Source organism: Brassica napus, chromosome C3 (genome assembly GCF_020379485.1).
Source record: "Brassica napus cultivar Da-Ae chromosome C3, Da-Ae, whole genome shotgun sequence".
In the NCBI taxonomy this organism is placed as follows: Eukaryota; Viridiplantae; Streptophyta; class Magnoliopsida; order Brassicales; family Brassicaceae; genus Brassica; species Brassica napus.
Window position 1 is genome coordinate 30810174 of NC_063446.1, and position 25792 is coordinate 30835965.

Sequence of the window (25792 nt, forward strand, 5' to 3'; positions counted from 1 at the left end):
GTAACCCGGTCGAAGTTGTCGAAATCAGGCCGCGTAACCGGTTGAATTATAAAACGGATTTGCACGGTTCCATCTCCTGTGAAATGCAAGTGTAGACTTATATAACTTCGATATTATTGCCAAATCCTGCAAGATTACATAGACTATAGAAACTATAAACCATTTAAATAAATATAAAATTTTCATAAATGCCAGGTTAAATTTTTACTGACATTTATTATTTATAGTTTTATATTAAAATTTTGGAGTACCATTAATGAATGAGATATTCTATTGGAAAATAGAATATTCCTTTAAATATCTCACATATATATAAAATAATGTAATAACTAATTTTAAAATAATAAAATCTGAATTAATTAGATAACCATATGTGCTGGAGTTTTCGTATTTTTCAGTTTTTTAAAAGAAAAACTATCTTACTATCTTTTTTCTTTTTCCATTTTTAGTAGAAATGCAACCAAGTTAAGCCTTTTATAAGCTTTCTTCTTCTATTACTAAGGCAAATATGAAAGATGATTGATCATTGTGTTAAAATTGATATCCAAGGTTTTGTGGAAGTGAGTTACTTGTTCGATCATGCCTTCGGAGAAGGAAGGAAGCTATTGTCTCCTACATATTTTACCAGCATATTTGTTTACCTTTGTCTTTGCAGTGAAAATGATGCATAGATGTTTCTTATCATATTTCTTGGCAGTTGAAACTCGGGTTTTGTTGTGACCTAGTTGAATATTGTGCCACAGAGTTAACGGGTCTGTATTGATACAATAATGTCTTTTTCCAGATTAAACCAGGTGAAGTTAGGGCTTTAGGCGCCAAATTAGAATATGAATTTAAGGGTATCCAAATCGAAAAATGTTACATGTAGTCTAGCGGTTGTGCATTGCTTTTCTGCCTATATAGTGATGGGTTCGATTGCACGAGGGCGCAAATTTTGTTTCTGCTTTAGGCTGCATTTTATACTGGGCCGGGCCTGATTAAGCTAACCGATGAAGAGATGGTGATGAATTGCTGCATGCATGTGTACCTTGTGTTCCGGATTACAATTTCGAGTAACTAAACAAAGACTATGAGTTTATGACCGCCTATCTTGGACACTGCTCTTATGCATTTGATAACAATTCATAATCCTTACGAGTACCTTTTAGCTGAGTTGATGGATACAGGATATGTATCTATAACTACAGTCATTATTGTAACTTTGGCTATCTTTCCTTTTTTTCAGAAGGCAATTATAGTACACAAGATTGTATAGAAAGTTCAAGAGTCTCCTCCTGTTAAGATGAAAAACCTGTTCATAAACTTGAGAACCGTATGTTTGCTTTCAGTTACATAGCAGCATCTGTTAAGCACCCATACTCCACAGTTAAAGGGATACTCATGCTTCTCTCTCAATTCATTGCTCACATCTTAATTTACAGATAAGTTATAATATTTACTAATGAAAATGTGTCTTGGTACATTATCAACCACTGCTTCGGTTGCATTATTGTCCAAACCCATCACTAACTGTTGTTGATCATCATAGGTGGAGAGACTTGCTTAACCGGATCAAACCAACTAAATTAAATTTAAACACACATTCCAATTATATAGGAACCAAAACCGATTCAAAAACTCCATATCAACCCAATTCAAGAAGTGCATCGAATTTAATTAAATGAAACTAACACGCATCTGAAGGAACTGAGCCGAATACTTGTATACATTCTCTAATTGAGCTAAACCGAACCAAGAATAGAACCAAAACCGAACGCCCGCCCATTTGGTGATTTTCAAAATCTAATTTAGGGTTTTGGGTTTGTGTTTAAATAGAAAGTATCAGCTTAGAACAGCTCCATTGGAAGCTCTAGCAAGGGGTTTCAAAAAAAATAAAAGCCTAAAAATAAATAAAAAATAGAAAGAAAGAAGAGAACCGGTAATTAACTTGGCATTTTTAGGATTTGTTGGAACCCCTACATGGCTACTTCTAATTGGACCGATTCTACTACTTTCTCTCCTTCGGGGTTTCCATCGAAACCCATATTTTCTTTTCTTTCTTCCTCTTTCCTCGATCTATCAATCTATGTCGATTCTCTGGCGATCTCTGGAAGGATGAAACTCCGGCGAATGATCGGTCATCTTCTTCTTCTCATTTTGCAAGGATGAAAGCTCTCTTCGTCCTCTCGTTGCCCGTCTCGACGGATCTTCACCGAACCGTCTTCTTCTTCTTCTCACCGTTGAAGACGAAACCGTTGGATTCGATCATGGATTTGGATAGATCAAAAACCAAATCTCCGAAGGAACTCACAGCGATCTGGTACGATGTTTACTTCACCCCTCTGTCCTCTAAAGCGTCTTTGATGCCTTTCAGATTTGCTGATGGTTTTATTTTGGCAGTATCACTTGGGACGAGGGCATATTGGGATCACTATGAAAGCTTCCCACTTCATCGTTTGGTCATTCAACGAGCAGCCGAGTGGTAATAACAATATCATCAGCTTTGCACTACAAGAAAACATCAAGGATTCTGAGGGAAAAAATCGTCGAAATTTCGTCGGAATATCGTTATTCCGACGACATACCGACGAAACACGTCGTCGGAAATAATTCCTCGGAGTTTATTTTTTCCTCGGAAATCCCTCGGAATTTTCCGTCGGAATTCCAGGAAATTCCGAGGATCACTAGTTTGTCGGAAATGTCCTCGGAATATACCGAGGGAGAACTTCGTCGGTATAATTCCTCGGAAGTTCATCGATCGATGCGTGTTTGGACATATATACATCGATCGATAGGAGTATACCGACGGACATTTTCCTCGGTTTATTCCGAGGAACTTTTCCCTCGGTATATACCGAGGGACCAGTTCCTGGGAATTTTCCGAGGGACAGCTCCCTCGGAATTTTCCGAGGGAGATGTCCCTCGGAATATACCGAGGGAAAAGTTCCTCAGAATAAACAGAGGAACCTGTCCCTCGGTATAGCCCGAACGTTTTTTAAAAAACGCATCGATCGATGCGTTTTTGAACAAAAACGCATCGATGGATCAAGTGAAAAATATAATTAATTTCCTCGGAATGTAAAAAATATTAATTTTTTTAAAAAATAAAATTTCTGAAATTTAAATTCGAAAATATGAAATTAAAAGTAAAATTGAAATCATATTAATTAATATTCAAAGTTTCACAAATAAAAATAAAACATTCCGAGTTTGTGGAAAAAAAAAAACTACGGGTCTGGCACGTCCGGGAACACCTCGTTCGGGTACATCCTCTGCATCATCTCCATCATTTGCTGGTTCAGCCTCCTCTGTGCCTCATAGCCCGCCTGTTGAGCCGCCATCTGGGTCTCTAACAAAGATATACGATCATCTTTGTCCTTCAACTGGGCCGTAAGTACTTCTGGATCAACAAAGGGCGGTGGTGCAAAAGAAGGGGGAACCGACCGGGTGCGACGACCCAAACCGACCAAACGTCCCTTCTTCTTTGGAACCGACTGAATAGAAAAATGCCAAATTTAGAAATTTAAACCAAGAAATAAATGAATTGAACTTTTAAAAACAAAGAACTTACGGATTCAACGATTTCGTTGATTCGAAACCGGGACAAGTTGGTCGAAGCCGTCGAAGCGTCATCCTCGGTTTGAAGCTGAGACACTTCGTCTACCACCTGAGTTTGGACCAGGTCGACCACGTCCCTCACAAGACTGTCATCAATCTGGCCGGTCTTCTTGTTGGTATACGCCCTCCTCATTAGGGCGAGATCATCAACCGGCTCGCCATCATTTTCTTCCGCCTTGAAAAAAACATAAATTAAAGAAACATTAGAAATTAGAAGAAATGCACAATAAATTTAAATTCTGAAACTCAAATAATTGAAGAAAAAGCGGTTGAACTTACCATGCGATCTCCGAGAGTGGCAATAGATTGAGCACCCAAGTTATGCTTGTAGATGCCCTTCCCTTTACGGTCGCTCTTGCGGTTGGTGGAGTTGGTGGAAGAAGTTTCTTTCGCCTCTTCCTTATCCCAATGCGCACACAACTCCTTCCAGACCGTGTCGTTCATCGACTTTGGGACCTTTTAATAAAAAAAAAGAAAAATTTAATAAATTAAAAAATAGTTTAATAAATTTAAAAATGGTTTAATAAATTAAATCGAACCTTATTGATTTCTCACTTCTTCTTCCACTCGTGGTTCTGCTTCCCATAGTTGTCCATTACTTTATGGACGAAGTGGTGATAGATAAAGAGCGTCTCATCGGAATTCCAGTTGAACTCTTGCTGAAAAAAAAACACAATTAGTAGAAAATTTATATTAAAGATTAAAAATATAAGTAAAAAATTAGAATACTTACCGCAAACTGACGAAACCACAGAACCTGCTTGTCGGTTGGGAAGTGAGTGAAAGTCGGATGTCCACTGTCGAGGGCCGAGTACATCATACGGTTGATCCATGCGCTGATCCCGTTCCCGGATCGGTTGAACCTTATTAAAAGAACAAACGGTTAATAATGAATCCAAATTTAAAGAAAAAAAATGTTTAATTACCATGTTTGACCCCGTCCATGTGGATACGGAGTGAGATACGGAAGATGGTCACGACCGGGCTGTTGAACCAACTCCGCAACACGCATCACTCCCGGAGGACCCGGAGGAACAGGAGCGGATGCAGCAGCGGGAGCGAGAGGAGCAGGAGCGGGTGCAGCAGAGGGAGATGTATGGTTGGAGCTGTGGAGCGAAAGGGAATCCTGAAAATGGCTGGAATCCCGAGACTGGCTCCCCGTACCACCACGACCACGACGCTGTCGAGGCCGGGTCTGATCATCATGAGACCTGTAAATTTAAAAAATATATTTAATAAATACAGAAATATATAAATTAATTTTTTTTAAAAAAAAAATTCCCAAATAATTTAATCACAAAAAAAGATTTATATATATTTAAAATTTTTAATAAATATATAAAAATAGTTCTAATAAATTAAAAAATATTTGTAATAAATAAAAATAGTTTAATAATTACATAAAATAGTTTTAATAATATATATATATTAAAAATATTTTTAAATCCCAAATAATAGTTTTTAATCACAAAAAAAGTTTTATAGAGATTTAAAATGTTTTGTAAAATCCAAAAAATCGAATTTATATAGAAATTTTTTTTTTGAAAAGTTCAAAAAATCGAATTTATATAGAAAAATTGTTTTGTAAAATACAAAAATCGATTTTATATACCCAAAATCGATTTTATAAATAGAAAAAAAAATTATAAAAAAATTCTAAATCAATTCAACAAAATAAATTATTCAACCAAATCACAATTCTAAACCTATTATACAACCAAATCACAATCCTAACCAATCACCCTAAAAAAAATCTATCAAAACCACACAAAAACCTAACAAATAGAACCTAAGAGAGTGGGATAGGGTCCTTACATGATTTGTGTAAGAGAAGAGGGAGATCGCCGGAGATATCGTCGGATTTCAGGGGGAAATCGCCGGAGAGAAGAGAGGATTTGCGCAGAGGAAGAAGAAAGAAATGGGGAAGAAGAAGTGGCTCGTGGTTATAAAACCTAGGGTCCGACGGATATTATCCGTCGGAATTCCGTCGGAATTCTAATTTCAATTTTCGCGAAATATTTGCCCGGTAAAATGAAAATATTCCGAGGAAATTCCGACGGATAGTAAAATATCCGTCGGAATTTCCTCGGAATATTCCGAGGAAATACCGAGGAACTAGTGTTTGGGGTTTCAAAACATCAATTTTTTTTGCCGTATTTCATTTCTTATACAATTGTAATGCATACCATTGAGGATTCTTTGTATAGATGAGCATAAACCATGAAATAAAAAATTTCAAAACTAATTGAAAGTATTCCCTTTACCGTTCATTAAAAGGTATAAGTGTTTGTCTTATGTTGCGAGATTTCGTTCATACAATCGGAAAAATGTTAATTATACGGTAAGGAACAAATTTTTGACTTCATAATGAACGTAAGACACTTAATAAGGGTTATATAGGTGTTATTCAAACGGCAAAACGTTGTTTTCAGTTTAAAAACCCTATTTCCTCGGAATTTCCTCGGATTATTCCGAGGGAACTCCGAGGAAACCCTCTTCTTCCTCGGAATTTCCTCGGAATATTCCGAGGAAATTCCGAGGAACTAGTGTTTGGGGTTTCAAAACGTAATTTTTTTTTAAATAAACGCATCGATCGATGCGTTTTTGAACAAAAACAAATCGATCGATTACAAAGATGGACCGGGCCGTAAGATTGTGATCGATCGATGAGAGAATCCCATCGATCGATCGAGAATCTCAATTGTTCCTTGGAATGTCCTCGGAAAATCTTGTATGTTTTTTTAAAAACGCATCGATCGATGCGTTATAGAACAAAAACACATCGATCGATTACAAAGATGGACCGGGCCGTAAGATTGTGATCGATCGATGAGAGTATCCCATCGATCGATCGAGAATCACAATTGTTCCTCGGAATGTCCTCGGAAAATCTTGTATGTTTTTTTAAAAACGCATCGATCGATGCGTTATAGAACAAAAACGCATCGATCGATTACAAAGATGGACCGGGCCGTAAGATTGTGATCGATCGATGAGAGTATCCCATCGATCGATCGAGAATCTCAATTTTTCCTCGGAATGTCCTCGGAAAATCTTGTAAGTTTTTTTAAAAACGCATCGACCGATGCGTTTCTGAACAAAAACAAATCGATCGATTACAAAGATGGACCGGGCGTAAGATTGTGATCGATCGATGCGTTATAGAACAAAAATGCATCGATCGATGCGTGTTCGGAAAACAGAATTATAAGGCAAAACCCGACCTTTTCTGGATCTAAACCTTAGAACTCTCATCCCCTCCGATTTCCCCTATAATTCGCCCCCCCCTTTCTCTCTCTGTAATCAACCGATTTGAACAATTTTGGGCTCCATTCCACTTGATTTTTCGAGCTCTACCTGATTCCTACACTCGTCTTCACCCTAAGACAGGTATACTCCGCGAATCTCCACATTCTGAAATCGTGTTCTTGAGCAATTTTTTGGGTTTTGTGAATTTCTTATTTCCGTGTTGATTCCTTGATCAAATATGCATGAAACAGATGTTTAAACATGGAATAGAACACAATTGTCTGTGATCAACGAGTTTGGAACAGGATTTGAGATGATTTAGGGATTGAGAATTTTTTTCAATTTGGTTTTTTTTTTATCACAACTCGATTTCGCTTTTCATTTTCATGTTGCTTTGAGTTCTTAATTGATTATAACCATGTTGAGAGCAATGATTCTATTTTGTAGAGAATGAAGCGCACGAAAATGTCAGCAAAGAAGAACACACAAGAAGAGGGTTCGTCTCAGCGAGAGAAGCAAAGGCCAAAGAAGTGGGATAAGTCTGATACCACCCACTACAACAACATGAAGAAGGTAGCCGTTCCGGCTACACAACTAGCATGTCCTGAGACGATGACAATATTGGGAATCCAAGCAGACATTGAAGGACTGTTCCAGAACATGGGTCTAGGCCAACTATGCAACCTCAACGAACCCACTTATCCGGAGTTGGTACGCCAGTTCATAGCATCCGCATACGTCACCCGTCCCGATGATAGCCATCAGGAAGGTTTTCTGGCATTCGTAGTGCAGAAAGTATACTATGAGGTATCTTTCACAGACCTCTGCAGACTATTTGGATTGAGTGCAGGGGAGAGGACATCTGGTCTTTATTGGACTTCAGAGCTGTTGAACTTCTGGGAAACGATTGGCACAGGGGTTTATAGATCTTCTCAGGCAAAGGAGTCACTTATCCGGAGCCCAGTACTGAGATATGCCACACGCCTCATTGGCTCATTGCTATACGGGACAACCACAGCCGCATCAGTCACGCAATGGGAGTTGTGCCTCCTGTACCAAGGTGTGAGGCATTTGCTACCGGCATTTGGAAACTCTACATTCCCACCTGCTACTGCCTTCAACATGGGAGCGGTGCTGGCCGCAAACTTAGCAGGATACAAGGGGAAAGTAACCAAATACAAGAGCAATGCATGTGGATTTGGTGCAGTGATTACTCGGATCCTTAGACATGTGGGTGTAGACTGCAAGAACCAGCAGGTAGCACTGGACAGATCGAACAACATTGCTTGGAACTACCTGGATGTCATTTCTCTAGTAAGTAAGGAGTTCATAGCTGGTCCCCACTCGAGGATCCATCGGGATGGTCCTTACGTCTACGTATTCCAGGACCGAGCGAAGAAAACACTCTACTGCCACCTACCTCAGATCGGTCTGACTTCTCTACTTTCAGAGGCTGCAGTTGAGTTCCTACCCCCTGCTACCGCACTAGTAGACAAGCCATCCTTCTTCACGCCAAAATATCAGACCAAAGGCAAGGGCGTGGTTGATGAAGAAGGAGAAGATGAGGCTGCACAAGCCATTCCAGATGATTCACAACCCCATCAGCTACTCCCATCAGACTCCAGCCAGTACAAGCTGCAAGAGCTTCCACCGAACGCCACTTCGCGCCAGCAACAACATTGGAGAGATCAGAGCATAAAGACAAACAACGACATGCTACACAAGATCTGGGCTGCCATTTCACGTATCAGGCCGTGTCGTTGCCAAAAGGATGATGTAGTTCATCGGGACAACTCTCCATCCAGCTCTGGTTCGGGTTCGAGTGGTACACACAGGGTAAGAAAGAGGTCCAAGAGACCCAACGATGCAGGAACATCTGGAGCAGGAGACGAGGAGTAGGAGCTATCACCGGCTATTTTATTTTCTTTTCTATTCTAACGTTTTATGGTCTTATTTTCTGTTAATTTTGAACTGAGTTTTTTTTTGGGTTTCTTAATTATGAGTTCGTATTTCTTTTACATGGTTTCTTCGTTTTATTTGGTTGTGTTCTGAGTAGTTTTTAATTCGTATTCAGCTTTGCCTTGCTAGATAAACCAAATAACTATTATCCGAGGAAAGAGGTTATATCAAGTGTTCCTCGGAATTTCCTCGGTATTTCTTTAAAAAAAAAAATAAATAAGTTCAATGGTAGTCTGTTTCCGAGTCATCATCACCAGATGAATCTGAATCTGGATCTTGGTGAAACTCTCCAATCACTGGTTCATCCTCTACGTGAACGACGGCTTCCTCTCCAAAGTCGGTTAAATCGACTACAAGGCCAACTCCAGCTAAATCTTCTGCTGCACTTAAGTTGCCGGATGTGCTTGGTTGTAGTGGGTCTTCCAGCTCAGAACTTCCCTGAACTCGGCCTCTCGGGTTGAGTCTTGTAACAGTAACCCATGGATCATCTCTGTTCCTTACCCGGGGGTACTTGATATAACAAACCTGTAACATTTAGAAAAATTATAAATTAATACACATGATGATGAATCATTCTGAATAATTAACATTTAATTACCTGATCGGCCTGAGAAGCAAGAATGAAAGGATCATAATATTGCAGCTTTCGCCTCGAATTTACTGATGTAACACCAAATGCATCTGTTCTCACACCTCGATCTGGGGTGTTGTCGTGCCAATCACAATAGAAAACAGTACAGCGCAATCCAACCATGCCCAAATACTTAATTTCCAAAATCTCATGTATGTGTCCGTAGTATACATCATCTCCTGATGCAGAACAAACGCCAGCATCATAAGTCGTACTCGAACGTCTCCTCTTCTGAGTTGTGAATGCATATCCTCGAGTACAAAATCTCGGATATGACTTCACAACAAAGTTTGGTCCAACGACCATCTCACGTATCCAATCGTCAAATGTTTCACCTCTGGCCAAACCAGCAGACACCTATTAATAGCACATATATATATATTATATCAATAAATGTGAATTAGTATAAATATGTGATAAAATATATTTTAATTTGTTTAAAGCACTCACATAAGTAAACATCCATCCACTAAATTCTCTCTGCTTCATTTCTTCTAGTTCGTCCTCTGTGGCGTATCTATACTCGAACCGCTTTTCTGCCATGAAAATCCTGTATATGATGACAATAATGTAATTAATTAAGATTTAAATTTCAACTTGTTAAAATAAAAATTTGTAAGCTCATTTATTTACCTCTCATATTGAAGAACGTCTTCGCAGTTGGTGAGCAAATATGTTTGCAAATGACTGCGCTCCTGCTCAGTAAGTCGACGGTCCTTTGGTTTTCCGCTAAGTCGTCCAACATCTGTGAAAATGTCTGGAACCGTAACATGATATGTTGCCCGTTCGCCTCTATCATCATGCCGAGCAGGTCTTCTGTTTTTGGTCTGAACTTCTGCTGGAAAGTAGTACTCGGCAAAGTTTGAAGTTTCTTCATTGATCATCTGTGCGACTATAGAACCTTCCACCCTACTTAAATTTTTCACCATCTTCTTCAAATGGAACATATACCGCTCATACAGATACATCCATCTATACTGCACAGGACCACCAAGTTCCAATTCTCTTGCCAGGTGAATAACAAGATGCTCCATAACATCAAAAAATGAGGGAGGAAATATCTTCTCAAGGTTGCACTGAATCACGGCTATGTTAGTCTTCAAATTTTCAATACCTTCAAGAGTCACTGATCTCGTGCATAAATCGCGGAAGAAACCACTTATCCCTGCAATTGCTTCATGAACATTTCGTGGTAATAGTTCCTTGAAGGCGAACGGAAGGAGGCGCTGCATCATTACATGGCAATCGTGGCTTTTCAAGCCAGTAAACTTTCCTTCCTTTCTGTCGATACAGTTACGCAAATTTGATGCGTAACCGTCTGGAAATTCCACATCGTTTGAAATCCAATCAAAGAACGCATCTTTTCCCGCTGCATCAAGTCGGTATATGGGAAAAGGAGCCCTACCATTTTCATCAACATGAAGTTCTGAACGAGCACATATATCGACTAAATCCAGTCTTGACTTCAAATTATCCTTTGTTTTACCTTGAACATTAAGGATCGTGTTCATGAGATTGTCAAAAAAGTTCTTCTCAATATGCATGACATCTAAATTATGCCTTAGCAGATGATCCTCCCAGTATGGCAGATCCCAGAAAATACTTTTTTTGTGCCAGTTATGTAGTTCTCCAACAGCATCTACCGGAAAACGCTCATGTCCACCGACTTCTGGCGTCCTTTCTGCACCAAAATCTCTTAGTTGTATCTTCAAATCTTTCCCACAAATTTCCGGAGGTGGACTGTCAAACACCCTCTTGTTCTTCGTAAACAAATTCCTACTCCTACGATATGGATGATCAGGTGGTAGGAATCTCCTGTGACAGTCAAACCAACACGTTTTCCTTCCGTGTTTTAGTTGGAAAGCATCAGTGTTATCTTGACAATATGGACATGATAGCCTTCCATGCGTTGTCCATCCAGACAACATACCATATGCTGGAAAATCACTTATTGTCCACATTAGTACTGCCCGCATTTGAAAGTTTTCTTTACACGAAACATCGTATGTTTCAGCACCTTGAGCCCATAGTTGTTGCAACTCATATATTAGTGGCTGAAGAAACACATCAAGTGATCTCTTAGGATGCTCTGGTCCGGGAACGAGAATCGAGAGAAACAAAAACTCTCGTCGCAAGCACAAGTTTGGGGGGAGGTTGTATGGTGTAAGAATGACGGGCCATAGAGAATACTGTCTTCCACTCTTGCCAAACGGACTAAAACCATCAGTACATAATCCAAGGTAGACATTTCTTCTCTCATACGCAAAGTCGGGATACTTTGATTGGAAATGCTTCCACGCTTTTGCATCTGAAGGATGTCTGATCTCACCATCTGTTGAGTGCTCCGCATGCCATCTCATTGGTTGCGCTGTGCGTTCAGACAGATACAACCTCTGCAACCTTTCCGTCAAAGGTAAATACCACATCCTTTTATATGGCACTGGAACTCTTCCACTCGTATCTTTATAACGAGGCTTTCCACAAAATTTGCATGTAACCCGCTGTTCATCCGCCCTCCAATAAATCATGCAGTTGTCGCTGCATACATCTATTACCTGATACGATAAACCAAGACCAGCTACGAGTTTCTGAACCTCGTAGTATGAACCAGGAGCTACATTATCCTCGGGTAGAATACCTTTTACAAAATCAGCAATCGCATCCACACAGTCTTCAGCCAAATTATAATCTGTTTTAATGCCCATCAATCTTGTAGCAGATGATAAAGCTGAATGACCATCTCTGCAACCTTCGTACAATGGTTGCTTTCCAGCATCCAACATATCATAAAATCTCCTAGCTTCTGCATTGGGTAAATCTTCCCCTCTAAAATGATCATTTACCATCTGCTCAGTACCTACACCATAATCTACATCCGTTCTAATTGGTTCTTCTAATCTAACCGCTGGCTGAGGTTCGCTAGTACTACCATGTTCATAATCAGTTTCCCCATGATGATACCAAATTTTGTAACTTCGTGTAAACCCACTCAAATATAGATGAGTCCAAACATCCCACTCTTTAATAACCTTTCTATTTTTACAATTAGAGCAAGGACATCTTAACTTACCTGTTTTTGCTTCCGGTTGTCGGTGAACTAACCCCATGAATTCGGTTATACCTCGTTGGTATTCTTCCGTAAGCAATCTCGTGTTCGGATCCAAATGAGGTCGATCGATCCAAGAACAAAAATAATTTGAAGAAGACATATTTTTTATGAATCAAATTCGTGTGTAAATAGAGTAAGAGGGAGGATGAAGATATGGAGTGAATGAAGAGGAAGAGGAGTGCTTGTATATTTAGATTAAATCCTGCCGACATACCGAGGAAATTCCGACGGAATTCCGACGGAAAAGGCTAGTTCGTCGGAATTTCCTCGGAATTTTGTAAAATCCCCCAACGGCTCTCCAACGGCTATAATATTTCCTCGAAATTCATCGGTTTTTTCCGAGGAACACATTGTTCCTCGGAATTTCCTCGGAATATTCCGACGGACTGAGGTTTCCTCGGAATTCCGTCGGTATATTCCGAGGAAATTCCGAGGAACCCCAATTTTGTGTTTCCTCGGAATTTCCTCGGTATATTCCGAGGATTTCATTTTCCGTCGGAATGTCCGTCAGAATACCGCTGTTTTCTTGTAGTGTTGTTTTTTGTCCAAATGAATCTTTGACTTGTTTTTCTTCTTATGTTTGATGATGTATCAATTGCAGCCATTACTTTGTTATTCCATTGTGGATAGGAAATGGTTACATGCGTATTGTGTATGCTCAAGGTTTGTTAATATTCTTTGATCTCATAGTTAAATTACAAACTAGTGATATTAGCATTGGTTACTGATATTAGCTTTGGTCGAGATGGTTATTAATATTAGCAATTGAAACTGAATTGAGTTGTGTAGTAATTTAATGATATTCGCTTTGGTCAAATGAGCTTTTAATGTTAATTTCGTTGTTTGTTGTGCAAGGATGGGTGATGTGCATTCATTACCGAAAACACTCTCTCTCAGAAACGGATGCAACATCAACAAAGCATTCATTACAGAGCACACTCTTCCATTTCACAGTTGGCAAGAGGTAAGTAGACTTTAGTGTTGCTTTAGTTAGTTGAATGTGTGTTAGATATTGATTAGGTATGGAATTAAATTGACATTAATATTGCTTTTGTTAGTTGCTTTGCGTTGATGCGATATGTATTTAATTGTATATGCTTTACTTTGGTGTAGTATTATGTGGTTGTTTTAGTTGTAGGTAAAGGCATTGACTGCCATTAACATAAATCTGAAACTTCAACAACTAAAAACTTCCATTAACACAAACTTTAAAAGCTTTAAAACTTTCCTTTAAATTGTGAACAAAACACGCCATTTCTCAATAGCTTTTTCATTCTCTTTTGTTCTTTCATTCTCCTTTAGACAAGTTTATGGATCCATATAGTGAAAACTGTAGCTTTCAAAACCTTTTAAACAGTCAGCAACCTAAGACCCAACACCCTTATGTACACCCTGTTGGTGACACGTTCTCTGCATCGGATGCCTCTGTCTTCGGTTCACAATGGACTGAAGATGGCAACGACAGTGCAGAGACTGAGGCTGTGTCCGAAGTTAAAGGGAGACGTAAATGGTCGCCAACAGAAGATGGTGTGCTCATAAGTGCTTGGTTAAACACCTCCAAAGACCCAATTGTAGGGAATGAGCAGAAAGCAATCTCATTTTGGAAACGGATTGCAGCTTATTGTGGTGAGAGTCCTAAGCTGGATGGTTTGCCAAAGAGAGAGCAAACGCAGTGCAAACAGAGGTGGGGGAAGATTAATGAGGGAGTGTGCAAGTTTGTTGGCAGTTATCATGCTGCAACGAAGCAGAGATCGAGTGGACAAAGTGAGGATGACGTTCTGAAGATGGCGCATGAGATTTTCTACAATGATTACAAGGTTAAATTCACACTGGAGCATGCATGGTTGGAGCTTCGCCATGATCAAAAATGGCGTGGAGCTTCTTCTGATAAAGTCCAGTCTTAAAGAAGGAAGTTAGATGGTGAATCTGCTCAGTCATCAATCCATGTTGGTAAGGATGAAGCTCGGCCTGTTGGTGTAAAAGCTTCAAAGGCCAACGGAAAAAGGTCAGCAAGCAAGCAAGCGAATGTGGAAGAGGAAGTGAATGATAGGGTGGAGTTTCACAGCCTGTGGGAGATAAGGCAAAAAGACTTTGCTTTGCAGGATAAGCTTAAGGATAAAAAATTGCTTGACAGCCTCATTGCCAAGACAGAGCCACTGAATGAGCTAGAAATAGCTTTGAAAAATAAGCTTATTAAGGAAATGTTTGCTCTTTAGTTTAATTCGGATCTTTGTGTCTTTGTCTCTAAGTTTGTTTCTTAACTTGAAATAGCTTTGTGTCTTTGTTTGTTGAATTTGGTTCTTTCTGTATGAATTTGGTTCTCACTTGCGTTTTGTCCGAGTTTGTTACACATGATATCTTTGTTGCTGCTTGTTTCTTACTTTTGCAGAGTACATGTGACTCGTGTTGCTGCTTGTTTCTTGTTTTTTTCTGTCACATGGTGCTGATACAGGTAATTGAAATAATTGACATTAAGACTTTTTTGTTGTTCTGTGTATAAATGCATTTAATTCAGTCAAGTGTTCTTGCAGGTGATACGAGAAGACCCTGTTAGTCAAGTTGTGTTTCCATGTGATAGAAGAAGCCAAGAAGAAACAGTTGGCTGGCCATGTGAAGAAGAAGACAAACACCTGTTTCCATGTGAGAGAAGAAGCCAAGCAGAAACAGTTGTGTCTCCATGTGGCAAACGCCAGTTCGCAACTTGTGTTTCATAGTTTTTCTTTATAAAGGTTCCATTACGCTTCCTGATTGTAAACAAACAGAAACACTTGTCTGTCTTTATATACCTCTCGTTGTAAACCCTTTGCCATTTCTCTTCCAATACCAAAATTTACAAACCCTTTGCTTTACCATTTCTTTTTCTTTTGGGCTTATCATTTCTCTTGGTTGCCTATTTACAGTTGCTTTTTATCATATTCTCTAATGGCTTCTTCTTCCGATAATTTTGAAGCCTTTATGGATGAAAGATTTGATCAAATTTTTGATCAACAATTTGAAAACCTTCTCATTCGTAATGAAGATCGCCAAGAAGCACCAACGTCCAAAAAGAAACGAGCCTACATAGAAAGACAACGAGAACAAGGACACATACAACTATGGAACGATTATTTTAGTGAAGATACAACATATCCTTCTCACATGTTTCGACGCCGTTTTCGAATGAACAAGCCCTTGTTCATGCGTATTGTTGATCGCCTCTCTGCTGAAATCCCATACTTTCAACAAAGAAGAGATGCTACTGGAAGGTTCGGTCACTCTCCTTTACAAAAAGCAACGGCAGCAATTCGTATGATGGCATATGGTTGCCCAGCTGATGCGGTCGACGAATATCTCTGACTTGGTGAGACCACCGCGCTTTTATGCTTGGAACATTTTTTTGAAGGAGTCATTAATTTATTTGGAGATGAGTATCTAAGAAGACCCACACCAGAAGATCTTCAACGACTACTCGATATTGGAGAGGTACGCAGATTTCCTGGGATGATAGGAAGCATCAATTGTATGCATTAGGAGTGGAAGAATTGTCCGACCGCATGGAAAGATCAATATACACGTGGATCAGGAAAGCGAACAATTGTTTTAGAGGTTGTAGCTTCACACGATCTCTGGATAGGACATGCGTTTTTCGGACCTCCGGGTACCTTAAACGATATCAATGTTCTTGATCGATCACCGGTTTTTGATGATATATTACAAGGTCGAGCTCCAAAAGTTAATTACACTATCAACGGACACAAATACCGTTTGGCTTACTATCTCACGTATGGTATTTATCCAAACTGGACTACTTTTGTCCAATCTATTCGATAACCGCAAGATCCGAAAGCATCCTTATTTGCTACACGTCAAGAAGGTGTTCGTAAAGATGTCAAGCGTGCTTTTGGGGTCCTGCAAGCTCGATTTGCTATAGTCAAAAATCCTGCTCTTTTGTGGGACAAAATAAAAATTGGAAAGATAATGCGAGCATGTATCATTCTATATAATATGATCGTGGAAGATGAACGAGATGGGCACACTCTGTATGATCTATCAGTTTTCGAACAACCGGAATCAAGCCGAAGTTCACAAGTCGATCTCAACTTTACATCGGGGATGCCTTCAAATGTCGAGAATATTATGAGCATGCTGACCATTCGGAATGAAGTCTGAGATAACAAAATACATCAACGATTGAAAGCTGATTTGGTTGAGAATATATGACAAAATTTTGGAACACATCAACATTTCAACTAATCGATTTTTTCTCGTTCACGATTTGTATTTGTATTTTTAATATGTTTTCATGTCATTTTTATTAAAAATTTTATGTATGCTTTTATTTTAAATCATTTTATTTAAGGAAAATTAAAAAAAAAATTAAAATTTTAAGAACCTCAACGGAGGTTCTACGAATGGAGGATGAAAAAATTAAATAGATTAACAACGGTTCTAAAACTTTCAAATCACACAATTAAACACTAGGTGCTCTTAGGGCGAACAGTTTATTAATTGCTTTCCTCGCTCCAAGAGAATATACTTAAAAACAAAAGGTTTATCGAAACCCTGACGGTTACACCAATGGAGGCGGCGAACAAACAAATCCCTCTTTCCGATGACCTAAACTACCAACAATGGGCTCCAATCGCGAAGAAGAAACTAGTGGAGAACGGAGTATGGGACGTCGTCACGAGCGGAGTCCCCTTTGATCCAACGAAGCTCCCAGAGCTAGCGGCGAGGATCAGTCCCAAAGAACTCGCCGAGTGGAGAGACCGCGCGATCAACGACATGAAAGCACTCAAGATCCTCCAATCCTCCCTCCCAGCTTCCACTTACCGCAAGACCTTCTCCGTCGCTTCCGCCAAGGATCTCTGGGATCTCCTCAAATCAGGTAACGAAGCACCGAATCGTCCCAAGTTAACGAAGGAGTTCGACGATCTCGAAATGTACGACGGAGAATCGATGGATAGTTACTTGGAAAGAGTTTTGGATATCGTCGAACGGTTCCGCCGTTACGGGAATCCGAAGTCCGACGATGAAGTCATCACTAAGCTGTTGACCTCGCTGACGTGGCCGTACGATGAGGCGGCAACCGTGCTGGAGGAGATCATGAGTCTTCCCGATATGACTCTCAACGATCTGATTGGGCTTTGCGGAACGTTTGGAGATTATCCCGTGGAGTTCACGATCGGAGAGCTGAAGAAGTCTCGCAAGAGCCTTGAGAAGGCCAAGTCTGAGCAGATGTGGTGCGGCTTGTGCAAGAAGTACGATCACAATCAAGAAGACTGTTACCGCAGCGACACGAGCGGCCAGTGCCATGTTTGTGGAGCAAGAGGAGGGGACTGTGCGAGAGGCTGCACGGTTAAGAAGAACGGGAAGCCTGAGCATTTGATGTTGGCTGTGACTACGGGCGATTTTGCTTACGAGGATGGGATGTGGATGGTGTACTCGACTGCTTCGGACCACATGACTCCGTATCTGAAGCAATTCACTACGCTAGATAGAACGTACAAAGCTCGTGTTGGGATGGCTAATGGAAAATTTATCATGGCGGAAGGGAAAGAAGATGTGAAGATTACGATGAAGGGTGTGAGGAAAGTGATCAAGAACGTGCTTTTTGTTCCGGGGATTAACAGAAACGTGCTGAGTATTAGTAAGCTGACGTCAGGTGGAGGTTCGGTGGAGATTGGTGGAGGGGAATGCACTATTAAAGATGAGACTGGGAAAGTGTTTGCTAAGACTAGGTTTGATGAGAGAGGCATTGCTCTGCGTTTGAAGGTGATAAGGTAATGTTGTGGTCACCTCTTGATAGGTTTCTGCTTGAGTTTGGATTTGTCTGGTGTTACAACCTAGGCCGCTTTAGTTTTCAGAAACTCTATTGTAATTCACTATGCAATTGCTTCTTTTAAGTTCTTATAATAATGAAAAGAAGACGAAATCTAGTTGAAGATTATAATATTTTGATCAAACATATGATTACATACCAAATATGAGAAATTTTACCGAACAATAGAAAGAGAGATAGAGAGAGGGACATGAAAGGTGGATGGTTGAATCAGTAGCGGCAGATCTTGGCGGTAGGCATTGTGACGCAAACCTGAGCGTATTTCTTCTTAGCCGCCTCCGTCCCACGCTTGGGCTCCTCCTCGTCCGCCATGGCTGCTTTAGCCAAGGAACAAACGGCCGCAGCTGCAGCATTGAACATGAGATCCCTCCTCATTGTGGTGCTGGTCTGTTCCTCCTTGGTCTTGACTTCTAAGCTGGTTGTGTTCTCGCTCGTTGAGGCTCTGACTACGGACATCCTTCGTCCGCTGGTGGCTGACGGAAGCTTCGCGACGGCCGGGAGGAATGTTGCTGTCATGGTCATCGATGCCATTGATTGAATCCTACGTTAGGTATCTGCTAGCGCTTGTGAGATGGTTAAATGTGTTTTATGAAGTTTGGAGGTAATATGAGTTTGTGGAAAGCGTTGAGTTTGATGAGAAATTATCTATTTCCTTATCCAAATGTGATTTTTTGCCAATGGGTTGTTGCCACGTGCCATGTTCTATCTTTGTTGAGAAGAACCATGAGAGGCTCTCGCAAAAGTGGACTAGATACTTTTTGTTGTGCAGCCCACATATGGATCCATATATATGAAAATAACTAGGTGTTCTATCCACACATGCAGACATAGTATTCTTATAGATATTTATCTGTTTATAACTATTAAATCAAAACGAACGTAATAAATTATTAATTATGTTTTAAAAAAGATAAATCAAACATTAAACTTTATATTTTATAGTAAAATATATTATTTCAGATAAAAATACAACATATTTAAGAATTATCTTATGTTTTAAAAATATATTTTATTTTTGAGAATTTTATTATATTTACTTATAGTCAATTATCAAATATAACATATAAATAAAATATTATTAATATATATTCATTAGTTTTTATAAAATTATATATATGCTTATTGTTGTGTTAAATTTTAAAAACATCAACATATATTTTAGAAAATATATTTATTTGATTATCATTTAATTATAAATTGTTTTATATCTAACTATAAATTTTATAATAAAATATTATTTTCAGATAACAACAAAATATATCTAAGAATTATCTTATGTTTTAAAACATGTTTTAATTTTTGAAAATTTTATTATATTTATTTATAGTCAATTATCTAATATAATATTAAATATAATAGTATTAATAGAAATTCGTTTTTAATTATTTATATTTTTGATAATTCTTATTATTATTAATTTTAATCACTTTTTTAATCAGATTGATTTGAAATTCATTTTTATTTTTTGACTAATTTATATAATTATTTATTAAGGGTATAAACGATATTAACCGCTCTAACTTTTAACGTGAGAGCTCCAGAATTATCTTATGTTTTAAAAATATATTTTATTTTTGAGAATTTTATTATATTTACTTATAGTCAATTATCAAATATAACATATAAATAAAATATTATTAATATATATTCATTAGTTTTTATAAATTATATATATGCTTATTGTTGTGTTAAATTTTAAAAACATTAACATATATTTTAGAAAATATATTTATTTGATTATCATTTAATTATAAATTGTTTTATATCTAACTATAAATTTTATAATAAAATATTATTTTCAGATAACAACAGAATATATCTAAGAATTATCTTATGTTTTCAAACATGTTTTTATTTTTGAAAATTTTATTATATTTATTTATAGTCAATTATCTAATATAATATTAAATATAATAGTATTAATAGAAATTCGTTTTTAATTATTTATATTTTTGATAATTCTTATTATTATTAATTTTAATCACTTTTTTAATCAGATTGATTTGAAATTCGTTTTTATTTTTTGACTAATTTATATAATTATTCATTAAAGGTATAAACGATATTAACCGCTCTAAGTTTTAACGTGAGAGCTCTGTTGCAAAAATTTACTTCGCAAATAATAATATAGATATATATTCATTAGTTTTTATAAAATTATGTATATGCTTATTGTTGTGTTAAATTTTAAAAACATTCACATATATTTTAGAAAATATATTTATTTGATTAGCATTTAATTATAAATTGTTTTATATCTAACTATAAATTTTATAATAAAATATTATTTTCAGATAACAACATAATATATCTAAGAATTATCTTATGTTTTAAAACATGTTTTTATTTTTGAAAATTTTATTATATTTATTTATAGTCAATTATCTAATATAATATTAAATATATTAGTATTAATAGAAATTCGTTTTTAATTATTTATATTTTTGATAATTCTTATTATTATTAATTTTAATCACTTTTTTAATCAGATTGATTTGAAATTCGTTTTTATTTTTTGACTAATTTATATAATTATTCATTAAGGGTATAAACGATATTAACCGCTCTAACTTTTAACGTGAGAGCTCCGTTGCAAAAATTTACTCGTTTTTAATTATTTATTTTTTTTGATAATTCTTATTATTATTAATTTTAATCACTTTTTTAATCTGATTGATTTGAAATTCGTTTTTATTTTTTGACTAATTTATATAATTATTCATTAAGGGTATAAACGATATTAACCGCTCTAACTTTTAACGTGAGAGCTCCGTTGCGAAAATTTACTTCGCAAATAATAATATAGATATTTATTCATTAGTTTTTATAAAATTATGTATATGCTTATTGTTGTGTTAAATTTTAAAAAAATTCACATATATTTTAGAAAATATATTTATTTGATTAGCATTTAATTATAAATTGTTTTATATCTAACTATAAATTTTATAATAAAATATTATTTTCAGATAACAACAGAATATATCTAAGAATTATCTTATGTTTTAAAACATGTTTTTATTTTTGAAAATTTTATTATATTTATTTATAGTCAATTATCTAATATAATATTAAATATAATAGTATTAATAGAAATTCGTTTTTAATTATTTATATTTTCGATAATTCTTATTATTATTAATTTTAATCACTTTTTTAATCAGATTGATTTTAAATTCATTTTTATTTTTTGACTAATTTATATAATTATTCATTATGGGTATAAACGATATTAACCGCTCTAACTTTTAACGTTAGAGCTCCGTTGCAAAAATTTATTCCGTTGCAAAAATTTACTTCGCAAATAATAATATAGATCAGTACAAAGAGCGAAATCCTTTTTGTCATAAACACATTCAAATCGTAACACTAAGCCCACCAATTAGACCCCTAATTCCTTTTGTGAAGGCCTTTTATAGTCTAGTGAATTAATAATGTTTTGTGAGGATGACTGTTCTGTTGCATTACGAGCAGTAGCGGCCCTTGGCATAAGCATTAGAAGCATCCGATTCCGGCCCTTGATAATTAACAGAAAGTTCAGTTTATTTATAAAATATCTCAGTAGGTTAGATGGTCAAGCTAGGTAGAAAATCCCCTCAAGGTGACGGGTTCGACACCACCAAGCGGCTGTGGCTGATTTTTTATCTTTGGGCTTCCAGCCTTTGTTTTTGTAGAGCTTTTCAGGGCCGGGCCTGATTACGAGTGTCTACTGGTCATAGTATGGGCACCGTTTGCTTGTGTCAACTGCAGCCTGCAGACATGTCATTAAGTCTATGGGATATCTCACCGGAGAGAAGATTACTAAGACTACTCTTCAGCAGACTCCACTGCACGCTCGCCTAAGCTTTAAGTTCACATTCTCTTTGTCTTTGGTGCCTGCCCTCATCTGCTCCGATGATAGTTGACTTTGAAATTGGTTGTACAACTTTGCTTCCAGTTGCTGTGCCTAAGATGACTGATGTATTAGCTCTCCTCCGCAACGCAGTAAATGTCCAGAATAAGGTTCTCTTTCTCTCCAGCTGCAGCAAGCTTTAACAAGTTAGGGGATCTCGTTTATGTAGGGAATGAGCAATATCTTCTCATGAATTTACATGACCGCACCATTGGGATATATGAGAATCTTCTCTCATCTAAAAATGTTCTCAGATCACTTGGGGACTTGGGTAAGAACATAGATGAGCTTGATGGTGTTGAGGAAGACTGTTGGATCGAAATGCTTAACAACACTCTTCAGGGAATTCCATATATGTGGTTGGTTGTATGCGTGTAGGTGAAAACATTCTAAGTGTTAATAAAGATGAATAAGTTGACAATTTAGACAGTGGAAAAGGATGCCCAGTGATTCAGATATGTCAGTGGAGGAGCTGCAGAAAAAGCCATGGAGAAGGCAAAGCCATCAAACATAGTTATTGCTCATAAGTAGTCATAACAGCTACATACTACATTTCCTTTACACCCAACTAGATTGTCTCGCGGAACCCATCACTTTCCTTTATTTATATGCATGCGGATGGATAGATAGATAGATATATAGATGTCAGTACTATATATGTATATGGTTTTTAGAGTAAAGGATAAATAGTGTCACGAGGGCCGTCAGAGGACTGAGTCTTTCTAAGGTTCCAGTGAAGACCATCATGGATGCTGCGTAGGAAGTCATGAGTAGATTCAACCTGGCAAGCCGTCGAGACAGGCCACGGCGCAATGCTACACACTAGCGCATCCCCTGCTTCAAGCTGTTTCCTACCTTTCCCATCAAACGACACCCACGCAGAGCTTCTGCTATTGAACGGCACTTGCACTCTCACCGTCACATGGTCCGGTAATATCAGTGGCCGGAATGACAGTGAATGCGGACAGATCGGTGTGAACAAGATCCCTGGAACCTGTGGATGGACCATTGACCCTCCAGCTGCCAGCGAGTAAGCGGTGCTACCAGATGTTGTAGAGAGTATAAGTCCATCGCCTTGAACACATGTGACAAACGAGTTGTCGCAGTAGCATTCGAGGTTTGTGAGGTAAGATGATATCCCACGGTCGATGGTGACTTCGTTGAGAACAAGCGTGTTCTCCTCTGTCTCGTAGTCATGCCTTGCTTTATCTCTGATGATGTGACACTGCAACCTGTGTCGCAGTGTAATGCTTATTGGACCCTTTAAAACTGCTTCGAGACAGTCTCGGTATTGTTCGCTGTCTGTGGTATCATAAAGAGTTAAAGAATAAAAGTTGTAGTGACAGATAATGCTGTTTATAAGAGGCTGATGAAAGAAAAATATATATAAGGATACGGAAAGGAGTCATGAATCCAAGAGATCCCATGGAAAATGGAACAATTGGAGGCACTGGTCCTTTGAACATTGATGCTGCCTGTTAATTAGTGAAGACGTTCCATGTTATTTATCATAAAAAGGGACAACACACAGAGATGTAAACTTAAAGACTGAGATTGACTTTTTACCCATAGAACAGTACCATCCCCACCAAGAGTTATAACAAGGTCAATCATTGGGTGTAGAAGTGAGATTTCTTTGTCTGCATTTAACAATTGGTAACAATGAAGCTTTAACATGTCTAAGCTTTTAAGACTCGTCTCATATATCTTTTACCATCTTCCCAAGTTTGTACAAAGTCGAAGGAACTCGATTCTGCTAAAAGCTCTGCCTTCACTCGTGGCTCCACGTAAACGTTCAATCCTTTGTGCTCTCTCAACCATCTGAAGTGGAAACAAAATCAAAATGTAAACTTCATCTTATGGATTGTGTAACATAACAATCTTAACGAACGATCTCTTTCTGACTTTGCAGAGGTATAAGTACAGACCTGAGCATTTCGACAGAAAGAAGTCGTACAGAAGTTGAGTTAGGTTTAGTGAAAATAATCACAGTTTGTGGACTGGTCTCCCATGTCAGTGAAATCTGAATATTACAAGTTGGTTAAGTTAGTCTATATATACTTAACAAGTATGCAAGGAACTGAGAACAAAAGCATAACTCTCTGGCAATACCGCAGCAGCATTAGAGACAATAGTCCAGACCTGTTTACTACTACGGTCAGCTGTAGTGATATTCCCGCTCTCAAACGAGACGATTTCTTTTTTGTGTTGATCATTGGCCTGCTGCCCCTTGCATCCCCATGAAAGCTTAAATGATGCCTGCATCAAAGTTAAAACAAGATTCTGAAAATGTAAAAGACCACCTATGTTTTAATAACTTGCATATTCAAAAGATAATAAGCAATAGCTGGATCGCAACAATTATTTACCTTTCGCTTCAGTTTGTTGTTAGACCCATTAGGACTGTTAGATTCACCACCATCTTGCAGAACATCATGGGAGCAAATACGCTCCAAGGGATACCTTCCTGACTTCCCATTCTCCTGACCATGACTCCGCGGAGACTTGGCTAAATGATCCATCCCCTTGCTACTAGATTCATCGGCACACACTCCATTCAACGGCGGTGCTGTGATACAAACCAGAAAAAAAAACATACATATTACTCAAACCAAAGCTCTACTAGAACTAATTATTGAAAGTCACTTAGAATGGATAAATCATTCAAAGCTAAACCTTTATTCAGCAACTCTTGGTTCTTGGACCTCTCCAACTCATATCTTCGCTTCCACTCAGCAGCCTCAGCTTGAGCCAATGCCTTACCTTCAGCAGATCCTCTTAAAGCCTTTGCAACAGCTACACAAAGCCTTAAAAGTGAGTCCTAACGACAAAGAAAACAACAAATAATCCAAAGCTTCACTTACTTCTCAAAGCCTCTGAAAACTCAATGAGATGATCATCTGTTGCTAGCATAGGAGTCTGCTGAGTAAGAAGCTCCTCAACAGCTTTCTCTGATTGAGCAAGTGAAGAACCACTTTCAGGGTTTGATCCCAAACTGTTTGCATCTCCATTTCCAAGAGCGTCCTGCCAAGAAAATTGAATAAAGTTAACAATGTTCTGATTCAAAGACATAACCTTTGAAGATAAGACATAACCAGGAACAGTTTCATCACTATGAGCTGAAGAGAAACTAAGAAAAAACCTTTCTCACATTCTCAATTTCCAATAAAATGAGATCATAAAAATCCCCAGAGAGAGAGATTTTACATAAAAATCAAAACTTTAAGACGAAAAAAAAAAATAAACAGTAGAGAGAAATCAAAACACGCAAAACAGAGTGACGACGAGAACAGGGTAAAGCGAAGAAGGAGAGATGGAAGTACAGTGTAATTGAGCTTGTAGCTCGACATTGAATTCTCTATGATCCAAGAAGAAGCTTATGGATATTTCATTGTCAAGACGGCAGATTTATATACAGAGAATATGTAAAGGAAAGGAAGGAGGAGTCGTAAGCAAAGCATACAGCTTTTTTATTTTGTTTTTTTTGTGGAACAGTAATTGCTTTGAAGTTAACGACCGAATCTCACATATTTT

General features: G+C 37.8%; 4 protein-coding genes across 4 annotated transcripts; 2 read left to right on the forward strand and 2 right to left on the reverse strand.

Moving 5' to 3' along the window:
- The first annotated feature begins 13448 nt into the window (after positions 1-13448).
- Positions 13449-14761, forward strand: LOC111204002 (glutathione S-transferase T3-like). The gene is made up of 3 exons (XM_048749533.1): positions 13449-13509; positions 13848-14362; positions 14480-14761. Exons 1-3 carry the CDS (start codon positions 13449-13451, stop codon positions 14759-14761), a joined length of 858 nt encoding a protein of 285 aa, XP_048605490.1.
- Positions 14762-17102: 2341 nt separating this feature from the next.
- Positions 17103-18311, forward strand: LOC106389356. Its single transcript, XM_013829574.2, has one exon. The coding sequence runs from the start codon at positions 17103-17105 to the stop codon at positions 18309-18311; it is 1209 nt and encodes a 402-aa protein (XP_013685028.1).
- Positions 18312-18461: 150 nt separating this feature from the next.
- On the reverse strand, positions 18462-18897 carry LOC106389357 (photosystem II 5 kDa protein, chloroplastic). Its single transcript, XM_013829575.3, has one exon. The coding sequence runs from the start codon at positions 18895-18897 to the stop codon at positions 18577-18579; it is 321 nt and encodes a 106-aa protein (XP_013685029.1). The 3' UTR covers positions 18462-18576.
- A 3843-nt stretch (positions 18898-22740) lies between these two features.
- LOC106389358 (NAD(H) kinase 1) lies at positions 22741-25792 on the reverse strand. The gene is made up of 10 exons (XM_013829576.3): positions 25582-25792; positions 25123-25282; positions 24935-25054; positions 24628-24827; positions 24401-24517; positions 24187-24281; positions 23973-24079; positions 23825-23898; positions 23655-23733; positions 22741-23560 (listed from the first exon to the last, which is right to left on the reverse strand). Exons 1-10 carry the CDS (start codon positions 25606-25608, stop codon positions 22929-22931), a joined length of 1611 nt encoding a protein of 536 aa, XP_013685030.1. The 5' UTR covers positions 25609-25792; the 3' UTR covers positions 22741-22928.